We start from the raw sequence: 19,475 nt of genomic DNA, 5'->3' as shown, positions 1-19,475 counted from the left end.
TTAACCAGACAATATTTAACAATAATTGAGTTACTGGCTTTTGTACTTTCAATAATGAAAAAGTATACACAAAGATACACATATATCCATTCATTCAAGGTCTTATTGTGATGTACTGTGTTCTGAAAGCTTTTTTTATATTTTTCTTTTCATTGGTAATTGCAAATTACCTCAAAGAGTATGAACAAAAGAAATTCAGTGTTGTCATTGACAAATAAAAAGCCTGTAACAGCCATTGAATGATGAATCATAAGTTAATATTCCAAGAATGTTTAAAATTAATTTTACGGTTAATTTAACAAAAAATGTTTTACAAAATTAAGACATTTAAAATGAAAATAACATGAGCTGATAAAAAATTATCTATCTCCCAAAAAAGTCTTAATTAAAGTCCCTATTTGATGTGAAAAAAAATGTCAAGAAATGAATTTTCATCTGTAGCCATTACTATGTTAAGGGTGTGTTTGAATGTGCAAGGCAATTAATTGAAGAATTAAAATAAAAAAATCACAGTTCTTTTAAGACAAATAATGTATGTTTCTGCCTCTAAATATAATAAAGATTTAAAACATAAAATGAATATCACAGCACTTAGAATATCACATACATATTAAAGAGAGATAAAAATAATAAAAATGGTGTCTAATTTGGTTTTTACCCATTATAACATTTCATAAATAAACATGAAATAAAAATATTTGTCTCAAAAAAAGTTTTGGTTTAACATACATATCCCTTCTTTTTCATTATGGTTTTCTCTATTACTCTCCCAGTTTAAACAATGTAATACAAAGTAAAGCATATCTTTATTATTGTAAAATATCATGAAAAATCAACTGAAAATCATTCACAAGTTTATATGCCAAGAGTCCTTTACAACATGACTTGCTGTTCAAAGTTAATTGCATATACTGGTAGTATATAAGTATAAAGATATGTGTTTATGAAATTGCTTAGTTATAAAAATTGATTGAAATGATGCAGATTTGAAATAACTTGGCATAACAGTTTATAAAAATAAAATTAAATCTGAAATCTGGGGTAAAAATAAATTTCATATGAGCAATTTAAAAGTAAGCACTTTTATAAATTAGAGGTAATACGACAAAGGTGAAGTCATCATATTGAAACTATTATGACCATTCATAAAATAGTTGTTTCTGAAGCCAATTTAAGCTTAAGATACAAGCAGATTTATTTGAACCAGAGATAGAGGTATACTAGTATGTATAAATGTATTGAAAACAAATGTTCTGATTATCATAAAATAGTGAAGATGTGTACACTGTTTGAAAAATGAGATTCAAATATGTCATACATGTACAAGCAAAACAGTTAGATTTTACAATGTGTAATTGACAAGACACAAAAACGTGGAACTGGACAGGCAAATATAACACAAAAACTGCTGCCTTATAAATGCAAGCCTTGATAGGTTGTAGATATGTTGTTAAAATTGACATAGCAAATTTGGGTAAAAAAAAAGGAAATTTAAAGAAACGATTTGCATGCCAACTTCAAAGATGTTATACTCTTTTCTCTCTAGATATATTAAAAATATATCTCTTTAAGAATACATTTTTTTAAAAGTATCAAATTCACTATTAAGAATTGCAACTCATAGAATAAAAAAATTTAACAAAAGCAAATAACTTATTATTTAAGATCCCATTCCAGTTGAGGTATTCATAAACTGATTATCTTTTTAATTTTTCTTCAAAACAACAACAAAGCTGCATAAATATCATGCAATAAGAGTACTTTCAATAGTATCACTGAACTTATATTTCATATTATTGTTGGGTATTTCACAAGAGAGTATTACACAATATTTGTACCAGACCACTAACAAACATATATTCCTGAATGTTCTTATTCTTATTACCACAAATAGAGAATACACATTTTCTTCAAACAAGCATGAATAAAACCATTAAAATGAGATATTGGGTATATGTTTGTTAGACAGCAACCCAACAAGCGTCATTATTAGTTGTATTTTCACAAAATAATTGCATCTTTTTGTCCCTTAGAAATTTTGACATGGAAGGCAGATCTTTGTTGGTACTTGTTGAATATTTTAACAACTTTTCTAAAAAGAGCTTAGCTAATGAAATTACCCTTATATATTACTGAAAACCTCAAATTGCTTCTTAATGCTTTTTTTTTTCATAGCATTGCTGTCAAACTGAGGTATAACTCACAACTCTTTTCATTAACATTAAAGATAGCTATTAATTAAAGGTTTGTAGTTTTAAGAGATGCACATAATATGTGTCTTGCAAAAAAAATCAAATGATTTAATATTTTGACTTTCTTGAAAAAAAACTAAAGACATACCGGTACATATCTGTCAATTGGCCAACATATATCCTGCATTAAAAATATTCTATAAAAAAGAGACAAACGTTCTTTAATATGTTCAATGACCCTTATAAGTCTTATATTAAAAATCTGTTAAGAAAAAAGTTCTCTCGTCTTGTGTAAATCAGTATAACTTACTAAAAATTTCAAGTTTTTGTTTTTTTAAAGAATATAATCAAGATAGATCAAGATATGACATTTTCCATATTTTTATGTTAAATACATAGACAAAGTTTTGAAACATGAGGAATTTCTGTCAATGTTTCATGGTAATTTGTGATCCTGGCTGAGCTTTTGAAAATCCGTACACATATTATCTATCTACTGCTAATCTAAAAAATTGTGAAAAAGTTAATCCGCTAAGTACCCGCTGCATCTAATTTTTCCGTATGTGATGGATTTGCAACTTTGTCACCTGTTGTTGTGGAGCTTTCTGGTGCAATATCTTTCTCTATCACTTCTTCAGCAACTTCTGTAATTAAACAAACATGCAAGGTCATTCCAAGGTCATGCATATGTCATAGGATAAAAAAAGGTCATGCTTAAAATGCAGGGCTCAATGGAAATAAGGCCAAAAAAAGAAAATGTTTGTTTCCTGTTTCCCAAATGACCCTGACTCAAACTCCCGACCCTAGATCTTTTTATTCAAATCCGGAAAAAAAAAGTTACTGGTCCGGTCAAATCCAGATCCGTATCTTACTATACCTAAACAATCAAAATGGCTGCTCCCAGCCAAATGTGCTACAATTACGGTTTAAAAAATGTCGGCACCGGGAGGATTATTCAATTAAAGCTTCTTTAAATGGATTAAATCATTTTGGGGTACAGGACCCTAACCAAACATGACATTTCACCAACTGCAAATCTGACCGGGTGTGCAAAAATTAAAAAAAAAAAAAAAAAAAAAAATCAGGACCTACCGACCCTGATTTATTTACCTTGGCAGCAGGAAACACACATATAATTTTTTTTGGCCTAAGCATAAACTTACAGCTGACATGTTTCTACATCTTATTTTTCAAATAACTACTTTAATTAAAACATCTATTAGAAACTGGTTGGACAGTTCAGTGTTCTAATTTTAGAATAACTGATTTTCCATTATAAAATTTCTACAAGCAGAAAGAAAGTTAGACAGCGACTTATGAAAATCAAACATTGCTTCTCTTCAGCCACTTGGACCCATGATTACAAAATGATTAGTTTTTAAAAGCTTTATGATGAGAAAAGAGAACAGAAAAGTTTTGACAAAAAAAAATGATTTCAAATAAAAACTTGAAAAAAAATGAAAATTCTGTTGGTCATTTGAGAAACAATATTTCATTTTCAGAAAAGGCCTTTATAAATTTAGGTGCACAATTACCTAGATTGCATTTCTTCTTCTGTGTCTTCTATCGGTAACAAAAATCCAGCAAAAGACTAAACTAATTTTTTTTTCAATTGAATGATTGCAAAAACAAATCTGCTGGTTGGTTTTAGTTTGAAAGAAATGCTATTTAACCAGGGATATGACCATCAAAATTTTCATTTTTACACTTTATTTTGAAAGATATAGAAAGTGCCTGCTATATACTTAGTACATGTAGTGATTTATTATATGCAGTTTGAAAACACAGTGCATAAGCAAGAGGATTCACACAGAAAGGTGAAGGGACAAGAATTTCACCCTTTAGCCTCACTAAAACTTTAAATTATATGTGACTTTCCACCAATGGTCAGTAAAATCAAATATAAATGATTTATGAAAAGATATAACAAAAGCATTAATCATTTTGAGATATTATCACAACTTACATCTGAAGATTATATTTAGACAATTATATACTGATTTTATGAAATGAAATCTAAACATGTTTGATTTTTATTTTATTTTGAATAATTTGATATTTTGTATCATCTTAATTTAAAAAAAAAATCTTATTCTTTTCTTCTTTTTAAAAAAATTGAATTTGCATTTTTTATGAAATATTTACAAATATGTAATTTTCGCTATATTCCTCATCATATTTTACATTTATGTCTGTGTTTTGGGTTAAACAAAATGTTTAAATCAGAATATAGATTTCATTAAAGTGTTCAAGACAAAATAAATATATCATCTTAAGAAATCCATTTGCATGCTTGAAAAAATTGTTCCTTCCGAATAACTCATTCCACACACAAAATCTCTTAAGTTTGTGAATCTAATCTTCAGATAATTTTTTGTAGCCAATTCAAGCAGATGGGTTATTTCCCTGTCTACGATTGACAACACACCAACTAATCACACCTTCATATTTGCTCACAAACAGATTGGAAGTTATAAATGCATGGATAATCACATTATTTACAATTAGCCTGTTCATCGCTAATTCACTGTGCTATATGGATCATGTAACGATGGTGGTTATTAATGTTTCTTGTGATCTATAGGTGATCAGTGATTTACACATATAATCTAAAATATTCCAATCAGAATTATTTTATGAATACATAATTACACTTACCAGCTCCTGGTGCCTGTGGCTGAAAATAGACAAAGCACACAATTATTATTTATTTTCATATTGAAACTTAATTTTAATCCTTATTCAAATGTGTCTGAGGGTTTTTTTAGCGGTTTTTTTTTAGCAATTTTTTTTTTATTTTCATTTTAACATTTAACTATTTTTTTTATTTTTTTGTTTTTTTAAAGGATTGAATCAACCCCTGATTGGGCTTAACTCTCAAATCATTTTTCATTATCTAATATTCCCTCAGGAAAAAACAACCCCCTTCCAACTTTTAATTTAAGAGCCTACATCATATATCTACATAAAAATTCTTAAGGTATAAAAATATACTGTGGATTCATTATTATTCGTTGGGTACCAATTTTCGTGGATTTCGTGGGAACAGACGAACCACAAAATTAAATGTTCAATGAATATCAAATTTGTTTTAGGCTTGTATGCAGATTTCTCCAAAACCACGAAATTAAATATCCACGAACATATAAGTTTTCCTCAATCCACGAAAATTGGTATCCATGAAAATAAATGAATCCACAGTACTAAATTATTCTGATATCAAATTTAGCAAACATATATAACTATATAGATATAGGAAGATGTGGTGTGAGTGCCAATGAGACAACTCTCCACCCAAATAACAATTTAAAAATTAAACCATTATAGGTTAAAGTACGGCCTTCAACACGGAGCCTTGGCTCACACCGAACAACAAGCTATAAAGGGCCCCAAAATCACTAGTGCAAAACCATTCAAACGGGAAAACCAACGGTCCAATCTATACAAACAAAACGAGAAACGAGAAACACGTATATTATAGCTTCTTGAGAAAGTTTAAAAGTCAAATATTCTTTAATGAAACAGATTGCTACAGAGGACAAATCTTTACTTAAATGATGAAATGATGCAGAAGACTATACAGTCTTTTAAAAGCAGTCAAGAATTATTAAAATTTATGAAATTAAAATGGTATATTAAAAGGGAGATAATTCATATATTAAATAGTTTTAGAAGGTTTAATGAAAAACTATTGACAGTCTAATAGTTATTAAGTCTTAATTTGTGTTCCCTAGTGCTTAAACTCCACTTTAAAAAAAATCATGTTTCATCAAAAATAAAAAATTACAAAATATAAAACAAATTTATAAATAATAATAATATTAACTTACATTCATTTTCAGATGTAAATATTTCTAGTCTACAGAAAGTGAATATCTCACAGAATTCTTTAGGTGATCATATAACAGTGAGATAAAAGGTGACCCTTATCATAATTTGCAGATCAAATGTAATAAAAAGCATACAATGTGCTATAAAGGGGCATAACATGAGAAAAATCAGATTAAAAAATCTTCATCAAATTAATAGATTTGTTGTTTAATTAAAACAAAAAAATGTATTCCAATTTGATTTATTCATTTCAGTTAAAAAAAAGAATATATTTATGTACACAGCAAAAGATTATCCCTTTCTGAGCCCCACTGTATATTATTATGTATCAATAATTGTGATGTTAATGTAGCATTGTATTACTGGAAAATGCATGTAGATTTCATGAGGAAATATGTTCATATATAAGAAATAACTAGATCAACAACAATGATTTCAAGGTGACATTCTTATAATTGAAATAAAATATCATAAATTTGTCAGTTTTTAAATTGACAAACTTTTAATTTCAATTGGGTTTTTTTCGGTATAAAAATTAATATATAAATTTCTAGTTCAATTAAGAGTCAGGTAGATCTTTTAAATAATATATATAATTTGGAAAAATTATCTTGAAAATACTTGATAAGAATCTTGCATCTTTTTTTAATCATGTCGGTTTTATTTCATTTTATTTTCAAGCCCTACCAGCAAATATAATCAAAATGTTGACATTTAAGTAAAACACACCTTACAGCTTGATGCAATGTTTAGACATCAAAATTACTTTTATCAAAAGATACATATCAGTAAATACAGTTTTATTTTAAACATAATATTGAATATGACAGAATGGAACATATGGCGAAAACTCAAATGTTCCCTTACAAATCATAATTCCTATTTATAAAAAAAATACTTGGTTTTCCTAGTTGTTTGTTTCTTTTTAAAAAAAATTTAATTCTCAGACCCTTTGAAAACTTTCAGCAAGTGGAAAACATCCCAAGAAAAACACAAAAATTTGGCTTTACTATTCACAACCTACCTTTCTGCCAAAAAATGCAAAATCTAAAACTTGACTGATGTTGTAGGATATTTCATCTAAGTCTCTGTCTCCATCAATCTAAAATATAAAGAAATTACTAAATTTTGGTTTTTTTCATTGCATCTCATTATGAAGCATACATGTACCTCAAAGATATGATCATAATATAATTTAGTTTTAACTTAATAAAATTCAAGTCCTAAATATTAGTGACAGCTATTCCCTAAGAATCAGTGGATAGTCATATAATAAGGACTGTTTTATGACAATGCAATTGATATAAAAAAACATGAAATACGTTTTAGAATTTCCTATATTAGTGATGAGTTATGTACTAAAAAAAAAAAAAAATCAGAAAGCATATCTAATTCAGAAGTAACAACTTTTAAGCAACTGCAATAAGGTTAACAATAAAAGCATTTATTCTTTGATATTGATTATTTCCAATTTTGTTTTCACGCTGTTATCACATGTATGTTTATCTCCTTATCTTTCTTTTCCAATATTACTGTCGAGTTATCTCCCTTGACTCATGTTTACAAGTAATACTTACTGCTACAAGTTTTCCTTGGTCATCTAAATGTTTTAATATGGGTAATGTGTTATTCTTGAAGAATGTTAGCCTACTCTGTATGGCATTTAAGTTATCATCAATACGACCGCTGGCATTTCCTCGGTCAAGTAACCGTTTCTGCATGTAATATTCTTCACAATCTAATAATATTGCAAAATTTAATCCACCAATCTAAAAATAGAAATATTAATTTATATGTTACATCATGAGTTTGTATACAATCAAAAAAAAATAAAAGATGATAGTAGTTTGTGAAGATACATTAATTATATGAACAATTTTGTCATAAAATAATTAACCATTTAAGGTGGTACCTAACACTTTCACTAAAATTAATTTGGCTCGTTTAATTTTCCTAAAATTTTTACAAAGTATTTACTTTGAACCTTTGACAAAAATATAAAAATTTCAAAAAATTTGAACCAACCATTTTATCAGAAAAATTACACTGGTTAATTATATAGCAGTTAAACAAACACTAGTTTTGATCATTGAGAAGCTTAATATTCCCTCAACAACGCAACATAATTGAAAAGTTTACCTGATTTTACAGAGTTATCTCCCTGTAGTGCTAGGTACCACCTTAATTGATTTTTAAAAAAATTGTCATTCCTTGAATGTTTTAGATTCATACAGTAGCTTTCTTAAAGACATTAGAGTTATTCCCCTTTGTAACTGCCTACTTACATGTTTATTAAATTCTTCCAATTGTAGTTTATCTCTAGGATATCCCTCAACAATGAAAGCTGCAGCATCTTTGTTCTTTTTTATTTGTTCTATCAAGAGTTCAGCTGTTATTTCCTAAAAATAAATACAAATTAAAACATTAGACACTTTACTCATTCAAAATTAGTTATAATTTGTACAAGATATTTATTAAACTTATCTATACAGTAGTCTAGTTTTTGTCCCAATTTCAAAACTATAATTGATTTGTTATTCTTCTAATAAAAGCACATACATTTAGGTAAATAGGCGATTTTTAACATTTGTTATTTAATAGATTTTAAAAACAACTTTCCAGTGCATTATGTCTAATTTTAAAAAACTTCATTGGTAAACAATTCACAAAACATAAGTAAAACTTTGAGATATGACTGATTACTGATTTCTGTTTGCCAAATATTTTTTTTACAGATAATTCATACATATTCTGAGCAAAAAAAAATAATAGACTTTAAAATTAAGTGTCTAAAATCTATATTATTTTTAGTTGAGGTTACCTGTGGAGCCATTTCACCTTTCTGCACTAAAGTACCAATCATACCCCATTTCTCATCAGCTGATCCTTGTGTAGCAATTTGGTTACGTAATATGTCTCCCATAGAAAGATGGACAACTTCCTTATATCGTTCACAAACCTTTTTACATTGTGTACCCTTACCACTACCAGGTCCACCTGAAGTACAAAAATAGTATTAACGTTACAGCAAAAACTAAATGAATAAAAGACAAGGTATATGATTAAAACTCTGCATTATGAATAACTGATGGGATACAGATACAGTAAATACATTTATTTGTCAAATCTTATTGGTTACAATTTATAATTATAAAAACCCCATAAAGAGTCACACATGAACCACAATATAAACTGCCAACAATTTTGAGATAGGACAGTCAAAATCAGCAGCAAATTCGAGTAAAGTTATAGTTGAGATTTTTGCTAACTTAACCGTAATAAAAATTTATTAAATGTGCATCATATATAAGAAAAGTCCTGAACTGTATTCCAATGTATTATCATAAACAATGCTGACTTTGCCAACTCTTCACACTGCATATTTTTACCTTGCAGTTTAAATCTTGAAAAAGTTAAAATTACAAAAAGGGACATAATCTACTATAAATGAAAATTTAATTATCTGCCCTTTTTTATTTATTTAATAGTTATGTGATACAAAAAAATGGTGTAATGAAGGATAACTTACCAACAATTAATATGATAGGACATGAAGGTAATCCATCTTTTCTCCCTGTGTCTGGTACATCAATAGTTGGAGGTCTTGTAGCTAATGGTACAATCACATCTTCAGGTTTAACTTTACTGTCCTTATTGTCTTTTTGTTTAGGCGTAGAAGGCCTTCGTTCTCGTTTCTTCTGTGGGGGTGGAGCAGTCAATGGTTTAGCATTCTTCAGTTCTACAACAAAAAAGATATCAATGTATTCATCTATCTAAAAAATGTTGAAATTTTATTTTATTTGTTGACAAACACTGCATGAGGCTTTGAATTCTATTTTTAAGTTTTTGAAACAATCTTCAATTAATTGAATGAAGTTCAAATTGTAATTTCTGCTTTTTGACTATTGTTTTTATAAATATTTGTTCTTCCTTTTTACAAATATGAAACTATGAATGTCATACAAAGTTTACAGGAAGGTTTGGTTTAAACTAGGGCTTAGGTTAAACCAGATCATTAAATTAATAATAAGAACCAGAATGTGTCCCAAGTAGACAAACTATGCCCCATCCACATTATCATTTTCTATGTTCAGTGGACCGTGAAAATGAGGGAAAATCTCTAATTTGGCATTACAATTGGAAATATCATATCACAGGGAACATGTTTACTAAGTTTCAGGTTGACTGGACTTCAATTTCATCAAAAACTTCCTTGACCAAACACTTTAACCTGAACTTTGCACTATCATTTTCTATGTTCAGTGGACCATGAAAATGGGATAAAATCTCTCATTTGGCATTAAAATTAGAAAGATCATATCATAGGGAACATGTGTACTAAGTTTCAAGTTGATTGGTCTTCAACTTCATCAAAAACTTTAACCTGAAGGTGGACGAACGGTTGGACGAATGGACAGATGCACAGACCAGAAAACATAATGCTCATAAACGGGGCATAAAAATTAAAAATTTATGAGTATCTGAAAAAAAATGAATCTTATTTTCAATGCTTCCAAAAAACTGTTTTGTATCAGAATTTAAACCTTTTAATTGGCTACATATATTAGGCACATGTATTTGAAATACTTACCAAAATTGTTCTTTTTAAGGAATTTGAACAAATTTCCTACTTCAAATGCAATCTCCTTCGTGTCTCTGTCTCCATTTACCTGTTAAAAAGCAATATTATATATAAATACATATTGGCATTCTCTGATTTCATACCTAAAATTATTGTTGCACTTGTACTTCACTTATTCATCATTAAAACAAATAAAGGGTATATTCAACCAGGGTGAACATTTATGTTGGTTTTCAACTACCAGTATGCGAGATATTATGACAAATTTTGAATTTTTGCCTACAGATAATAACACAGTTGATATCAATAGTGGATGAGGAACTGGCTTATCTTACAGAGCATCTGACCTCACCCAGGTTTTGTGCTGAATTCATTATGCTGAATACTTGGCTGCTGAGCAGTATGAATATTGTGGCCTGTTGCTTGTCTTTTCATAAATTTTTTTGCACAGGTCTGTTTTTACTAGACTTTTACGGTCATATAGTTTTGTTTTTGCCCCCTGTAGTGTCACCTTCATCTTTTTTCATCAAAATGCATAGTATCACATGTAAAGATGGAAATACAGAAGAAGAAAAATCTGTGAAAACATTAACTTCCATTTGGTTTAATGTATGCTGATTTCTTTGGAATCGTTTGAGGGAGAAGTTATTTTTAACCCCAGTTACTAAATGTCTAAATGTTGCAATGGAGAATTTTTTTTACAGTAGATCTTACCACAAACACTCTTCCCATGTCATCATAGTATTTCACCACGGGTAATGTGTTGTCTTTGAAGAATGTTATCCTCTTTGAGATGGCCCCCAAATTATCATCAATTCTATCTGTCTTTTGTCCTCTGTGTAGAAGTCTTTGTGTGCAATAATATTCCTCACAATCCAAATAGAAAACTGCATTCACCTTGCCAATCTGAAAATAAAAAACATTGGTTTTGTATTCATATATACAATATATATGTAAAATTAAACCTCATTCCCTTTATTAAATCCAAAAATTTGAAAGCATCCTCTTTATGGTATTTTACTTTGTGTTAAAAATTAATACAATAATTAATATTTAATGTTCCTTGGTTGGTTATGCTATGTTGGTTTGTATTGTAAAAGATCTGTTTGGTCTATTGAATAAATGATATGTTGCTAGGTTTTAAAACAATGAAGTACATCTTCAGTTGAATAATTACATACCACTTTCATATACTCTTCGACTTGATCCATATCTCTTGGGTACCCTTCTAGTATGAATCCCTTGGCGTTCTTGTGTTGTTTGAATGAATCCAAAAGTAGTTCTCCTGTAACTTCCTGTCAAATTGAAAAAAAGAATATGAACCAATAATTTAATTTTGGATGTAACGCGTCTTCTGATTGGATGACGTTATTTTGTTATGAGTCCATAGACATAATTTAGTCATGTGACCGTGACATCATCAATGTTTTTTCATGGTTTTCTACGGTTTAAAATGGAATTTAGAATTAAATTATAAGAAATGACTGTAATATTTTTTCTGTCTATTCGAAATAACATAAAAAATGTGGTGCACACTGTTAAATAACCTGCTATGCGCGTTATTCAGTGTGCACCAAATTTTTTATGTTATTTCTTCATAGACAGAAAAAATATTACAGTCATTCCTTAATTGAATTAAGTAATAATGAAAAGAAAGAATAATGAGCTGCCGCTGAAATATAACGTATAAAAAATAATGTACTACTGAAATATATATTTCATACTTCAGGTAAAAGATACAGTACAATGCAAAACAATATGTGAAACCAAAAATTATTAAGATTATTTCAGGCAATGCTGCATTCATAAAAATACATCGAACATTTAAAATGCTGGGTTTATTTTAACCAACAATATCAAAAACATTGCAAACATTTCTGAATTTACAACTGCATGTTGGTATGTAATAAGATAATGAATTTGAAATGGTATATTTATAACTTTTTAGGGACTTAATTTGAAAGCAGTCCTCGAAATTAGCACAGGACATGTCTTGTCACATTGTATTTGGTCCTGTTGATTTTTGATAATTTTGTTAAACATTTTTCAGAAAAATTTTATTCATCAATTTTTTCCTGTAGATATTAACCCCCAATTTCTATAACTGTGAAAGTTCTCCCATAAAGCAATCATCTAGCTAGTACAGATATCTTTGAATTCTTAACACAGCATTAACTGTTAATGATTCTTTACAATTTGCCAATTAATGAACTACAACAATGATGTTAAATCTCACCTCTGGTGCCATTTCTCCTTTTGATACTAGATCTCCTATCATACTCCATTTATCCTCAGCCTTGCCTTTCTGTGCGATCTCATTCCGTAAGATATCTCCCATAGACAAATGAACCCATCCTTCTGCTAACTTCAGTAAGCTGGTTACTTGTGTCAGTTTTCCTGAACCAGGACCTCCTGTGTAATTAAAATGAATTAAAAATGTTATTGAATCTTTTTGAAGAAAGTTCATTAAAAAAGTTCACATTTGCCAAATAAGTGCCATTAGGACCCCAAGATTAATATTGAATACCTAGACACAAATATTTTGTGGATCATAGATGGCAGTCAAAGAAAATTACGCCAAAAACTATTATGAATTATGAAAAAATGGAACAAAATTGGCATTACAATATAAGTATTAAAATATAAGTAATGCATTTTTTAAGGGGTCAAAACTTTTTAAGATAAAAAATATCACAACTATTTCTATTTAAAATATCAAACTTTATGACCTGATTTTGAAAAAAAAAACCATTAAAACCTTGAAAATACTCCTTTAAATTGGTAACTCACAATAATGAATAATGACAAAACAAATCAAATTATTTTGTTTCAGTAATGTCCTTGACACTGTAAGACTCACCCATGATAAATACAATAGGAACATCAGGAATGTCAGCCTTGTCCACAGTTTTAGCTTTTGTGTCTGATGTGACTTTGTCATTTATTTTAGCAGAATCAGCTGGATCTGCAATAGGTGGCAGTGGTGTTCCTCTCTTCTCTTCCAATGGAACAGGTGATTCTGAAATTCAAAATCATTTTATAATTTATGCTTAAAGTATTTTTTTTACTTTTTTATTCATATTGATTGGTTTTTTTTATTACTAATATGCATGCGCTATTAAAGATTACAAGGGTATTTCTGTTGATTTATTTGCTTAATAATGTATTGTTTGTGATATTCAAATCTTTTTCTAATATAACATGCTCTACCTACATGACCTACAATGCATGCTCTCTAAAAAAACACATCTCACAATTTTTTAACTTGAAATAAATGCTCTTTTACTCCTGTCGGTTTCATATATTGTAAAGTTTAAAATAGAAACACAATTTTCAAATATTTAAAATATTTTTTTCCTGTTAACTACCATCCTCACACCATACGAGTTTTATTATTAAAAGACAAAAATGCCGGTGATTGATTTTCAGGATAGATTATTTTTTAATCCTGAAAAAAAAAACATAAATTTGAAAGATATAAATTAAACATTATTTATGAAAATTTTGATAAAATTCCAATTTTTGGTGCAAAATTATCATCTCGTGAAAAGGGGGGGCATAGAGCATATCCTGCTCATTCTTATATAAGACTTAAGTATAAAATATTATTAACATAAATTGTCACAACAAACAGACAAATATTAAGGATGAAAACTGAATTATCATGGCTTTTTTGTAAAATGTAATGATTAATTTTTTTGTACCGATATTAAAATTTGAACCAAATTATACATTCATAGTGTGTTTACATTTTTAAATTGTTATTCGAATGGAGAGTAATAATGACTCATTGGCACTCACAACACATCTTCCTATATCTATAGAGAGAAGTAAATATTTGTATAATATATATATAACAGAAGATAGTATTGCGAAAAAATATAGATATTAATCTATTGAAATGTATGTACAAAGTGTGCAATAGTGAGTAAATAAAAATGCAATCTGAGGTGCATATGTGCTTTAAAATAAATATACTGAATTGAAGATTTTAAAAATGTTTGTAAAATCAAACAATTAAGAAAATATTGAAACTAGCTATCTATGAAAATCCAATAAATGGGAGACACTTTTTGGTGTTTGTACTTTGAAAATACTATATTTATATTGTATCTTCACTGGAAGCCATGAATGACAATTTCAACATTTCTCACAATTTGTAATGATAAAAAAATTCATGAATCCCTTTCCAATTATTTAATGAAAATTATAAATTGTACAATTTAATTTTCACTTTTTCAGGGTATTCAGTGCCAGATTCAGTGTAAAAAAAACAAATATTCTAAGCCACATGTGACAAAGTAATGTTACATATTGCAAGGATGTGTATACATCCTTACATATTGGTTTAAACTCTATTGCTGCATGTACCATAATACCATAATGTATGTAATGACAGGAAGTAAAAAGAAGTACATATATAAGATGAAGCTTAAGAATAACTTTGAAGCAACTGTGCAATGTTTTACCCTGTTTCCTTTTACTATCACTTGGGGTAACGGACCCTTTCCTATCTATAGGTGTTAAAGACCTTTGTCTTTCAACTGGGGTTACAGACCCTTTTCTATCAATTGGTGTGATAGACCTTTGTCTGTCCACTGGTGTGCTACTTCTCTCAGAGTCTGGAAATCAATTTATGGAGATTGATATGAAATGTTTGAACAATATATTATATAGATTTTACCAAGTTTAACCCTCTTTAATAACTATGATACATTTATCCACTTAAAGAGACAGATAGGTAAATTTTAAACATCTAAAATCTGGGGTTAACTTAGAATTTCAAATTTTAACTGAGAGTGGATAATTATTGTAAGTACAGAATTAAAGCAACATAATCTGTTTCTCTAATTATATAATGGAAATGCTCACAGCAATGTTCTAAATAGAAATGGTGGGAATTTACACTTTAATGATCTTTAATGTGAGTAATCATTCATGTGGTTTATCAAAATTATATCAAATCTGTATTCAGACAAACATAAAAATAGATCTAAGACATTAATATTTTTATTCAAGCAAGATGTTTATACACAAATTCAAACTGTGAATGCTAGGTGAAATGTTAGTCTTTTAATGATACTTTGCCTGTTTGGTAAAATTTAATTTTTAAGAAAACCATTCTTTGAAACACAATAAATGGTATGATCGTCAGCTGTTATTTATGTGAAAGAGTAAAATTAACTGAAGTCAGATCACAGTCCATGATAGCATTACATCCGTTAGTAAACATGATGTGATTCAAAAAAGGATGATAAGTCTCTTCAATTTGTTATATCATAAATGGGAGACAACTCTCACTCATTGATTAGGGAAGATAACTCCATACCATGTACCTATTATAGACTTGCCAGATCTTTCGACCCAAAAGTAGTCTTGACCTGACAAACAAAATTGACTTGTAATAAATCTATAGCATGAAGTTAATTTTTTATGCTTTAAATAATAAAATCCCAATTAAAATCAAAAAGACAATTGCCATTTTAAATTTTAAAAACTCTAGCAACCAGAATCTTATTTGTTGAGTGTATATTATACAATTACTTTAATTCTACATGGTTAATTACACTTAAAACAACGTGAAAATACATGTGTTAAATAGACCTTTAAAATTGACAGTAAAAACTTTTCATTACAATCTAATTAGATACTTAGTACATGTACAACTAACAGATATTAAATATCCTATTACCTATTTTTGCTGGTGTTTTCGACCTGGATTTTGGACGCTTTCCATTATCTGGAGTTATAGGGGGCAGTGGAGTCTTTGCTCTCTTTGCTTCCACAAATGAATTCCATGCCAAGTTTTCTTGACCTTTGTCCTTGACCTTAGCTAGACAGTCTATCAGATAAGCTATGTGATCTGTTGGTCTGTGGTACATAAGACCAGTCATCAAACTCTGCAAATAAAATTTAATGATATAAAAATAGAGCCTTTTCAAACCATTAAATAACTCCTATAATGTACATGGACAGTATTATACAAATGTAACAAATCAAATTTTAGTACTTAAGTTAAGGTTTGATGGTGACTGCAGGGTACTGTTTCTAGTACTGCTGCTCCATTTTCATCTTGAAATCACCTGTAAATTGAATGGCCAGTCTGAAAGCAAATAAATGTATGAAAGCTACAGTCTACATGGGTCTTTTATCTTCATGCTTATTCAGTTGTTTTTTTAATATCATCTTGTAATTTCTTTTATATCTGAAAGTCATTTGGGAATTTCAAAAAATGGGGGCAACTATATGGTTGATTTTATAAACAAAGGGACAATAAAAAGTCATATGGCTCTGAAAAACTGGCAAAACTCAGAGACAAAATTTAAAACAATAACATCAAAACACTTCATATTAAATTGATAAAAAACCTAAGTACTGGGGTACCCAATCAAAACCTTAATCTTATGCTCTCGTTGCTCCAGCATTCATGGTGAAATAAACGAACAATTTTAATATCACAGAAGCAATATTTATTTGAATGAACCATGCAGTCAAAAGGAGCCAGCTGAAGCCCACCTCTTGGTGTGAGATTTTCTCACTATGATGTAGACCAAATGGTGGTCTTCAGCTATTTTCTACTCCTACATTTGTATTCAGGTTGGGCTGTTGTCTCTTTGACCCTTTTCCCCATTTCCATTCTCAATTTGAATTTAAGTACATGCAGTCATAACTAGTAACATATTATTATATAGACAAATAAAGTGTAAAACCGTGCTCAACTTCCAAAATGAACTAATTTCTCCCATTCATCTTATCCCTCTTCCCGGCTGAGAGGAGAAGAACTATTGACGTCTTTCAACAATCACTTTTTCATTGTGTTGTCAGATATTTTGTATTATGACATCAAAATTTTACAGGAACCTGAGTAATGTCCAGTAATGGTGGACAAATAGCGATAAGGTCTATTGTTGAAGGCTGTACACTTCTGTTCTAAAATACATGTACAATGTATAATTCATGTAAATGTGCGAGTGTACGGTATATATATATCGAAATAATTAATTGGATTATAATATTGAATACAAGTAGGATATCAGCACTTGACGAGTCCTGTAACATATAAGCAGACAAATAAACCCCAACAGAATGTACGGGAACTCATCAGGTTTTTTCATATCATCATATCATGACAATCAAATGTATAGAACATGTAGTCGTAGAACAGGTTTGATTTTATACAAGTTTTAGGTTTATACAAATAATTAACATCTGACTGTTTCTTTTGGCATTGGTAAACTACTGTCAAATATATAAAATTAAACAGTATTTCAAAGATACAAAAGAAAATCTGTAAAGATGTAGATGTCAACTGGAATGAAACTTGAAAGATGTTTCTCACCTCAAACAAGCGAGGAATCTCTCGCTTAGACAAGTAGGTTTTTGCATCCTCCGTACTCATCTTTCCGCTACGGACGCGGATGTAGGATTCCTTTTTTCGTGGTATCTTGACGGTTATGTAGAACGATTAGTGAATATTTTGGGAAACCGCGTTTTGCTTTCACTCAGAACATCAAGCACCTGTATCCAAGGACAACAAATAGGTTGCGTAAAGTCTTCCGGCTCGATGTACGAAAAGTAGTTCTTATCTAGTCCCTAATTACATTTAATACTTCTTTATTAATTAATTTGTAATGAAAATGCAATTTGAAAATCTAATTGTACTGATATAATAGGATTAATAATGCAGTTTTAACTCTTATAATTTTATTAAAATTTAGAAAATAATGCGGATTGATATATCAAAATATTATGGACAATAACCAAAAACAGTTTGAATAAAAAACAAACATGGAAGAACCATTGTCTTTGCAGTTTTATATAACCAGAGACACATGATACAGTCAAGGTCGTTAAAAACTTCTATTTTTTGCATTAATATTATATGTCTCTAATATAACATATGATTTATTTAGCCTAAATAATACTATACAACTCCTTGATATAACACATTTATAAGTTGTCACTGCATGGTCTTATATTCAGCAGATCAAGTCAGTGTCTCTGAGAGAAACAACGTCAAACTGATATATTTAGCTTGAATTCCATGACGGTTCGGCAAATAAACCTTCCTTTTTATTCACGATAAGATGATTTAATAAATAATTCCTGTTTTATTCAACATGTTATGTATCAATATATATCTCTTGAATGTAAAAAGTTATAGCTTCACTAAGGATCACTAAGGATTTATATATACAAATCCCGTGGGGTTCACAGCTTAATATTTTATGTATGTTTTTTACGTTTTTTTCCCTGCTTATATTTCTTTCAAAGAAAACTGACAATTTCAAATATCGCACAAACATACTCTTTGATTTATTTTTTTTAGATTTTTTTTCTCCAGTCAGTGTACTAGCCATATACAGTATAACTTTACGATCCTTGTGTGTTTTTTTCTTTTTTTGTGTTTTTTAGTGTGTGTGTGTGGGGGGGGGGGGGGGGTACCGATTGCCAAATACTTTCATGTTGTTTGTTGGGAGGTGTTTTTTTTTTACTTGTTCCTTGATTTGTTATGTCACGGATTTATTTTGGACTGGTATTATTTTGATTTAAAACTAAGCGGGTATTAGTTTCTTGTAATTAATTTGATTTTCAAACCTTAATACTTTGTAGCCCTTGATGCCATAAGAGACATATACTTGTCATCAGGAGACATATAATACACTGATTATATGTCTGCATGTGATGCCATGCACATATAAAAAAATAAGTAGATGTGGTTTATATAGTTGCTGGCCAAAATGACGACTCCACCAGAGACCAAATTTTCTGATAACATAGAAGTTAACAAATATATGTCACCGTACGGCCTTCATTCAGTACACCTTTCCTTTATATATATCAATATTTAGCACTTTAATCTGCACGTA

At 29.3% G+C, this 19,475-nt stretch overlaps 1 protein-coding gene across 3 annotated transcripts in view; it reads right to left on the bottom strand.

The window, feature by feature from the left end:
- LOC134707761 (adenylate kinase isoenzyme 5-like) overlaps positions 1–18,190 on the bottom strand; it is a 48,433-nt gene extending 30,243 nt beyond the window's left edge. The window contains exons 1-14 of one of the 3 annotated variants that reach the window (XM_063567793.1): positions 17,945–18,190; positions 16,298–16,505; positions 15,942–15,986; positions 13,466–13,624; positions 12,842–13,017; positions 11,787–11,900; positions 11,320–11,511; positions 10,615–10,693; positions 9,553–9,762; positions 8,845–9,020; positions 8,309–8,422; positions 7,601–7,792; positions 7,048–7,125; positions 4,851–4,869 (exon numbers count right to left, since the gene is read on the bottom strand). In XM_063567793.1, the coding sequence (XP_063423863.1) occupies positions 4,851–4,869; positions 7,048–7,125; positions 7,601–7,792; positions 8,309–8,422; positions 8,845–9,020; positions 9,553–9,762; positions 10,615–10,693; positions 11,320–11,511; positions 11,787–11,900; positions 12,842–13,017; positions 13,466–13,624; positions 15,942–15,986; positions 16,298–16,505; positions 17,945–18,004 (1,822 nt within the window). In that variant the 5' untranslated portion in view covers positions 18,005–18,190. Of the gene's footprint in view, positions 1–4,850; positions 4,870–7,047; positions 7,126–7,600; positions 7,793–8,308; positions 8,423–8,844; positions 9,021–9,552; positions 9,763–10,614; positions 10,694–11,319; positions 11,512–11,786; positions 11,901–12,841; positions 13,018–13,465; positions 13,625–15,074; positions 15,228–15,941; positions 15,987–16,297; positions 16,506–17,944 lie in introns of all 3 variants that reach the window. The other 2 variants (XM_063567792.1, XM_063567794.1) reach the window with 2 other exon arrangements.
- Positions 18,191–19,475: the final 1,285 nt, after the last annotated feature.

This window comes from Mytilus trossulus, chromosome 2, assembly GCF_036588685.1.
Source record: "Mytilus trossulus isolate FHL-02 chromosome 2, PNRI_Mtr1.1.1.hap1, whole genome shotgun sequence".
NCBI lineage: Eukaryota > Metazoa > Mollusca > Bivalvia > Mytilida > Mytilidae > Mytilus > Mytilus trossulus.
Note: the sequence above shows the minus strand (reverse complement) of the source record. Positions and strands in the feature narration are given on the sequence as shown.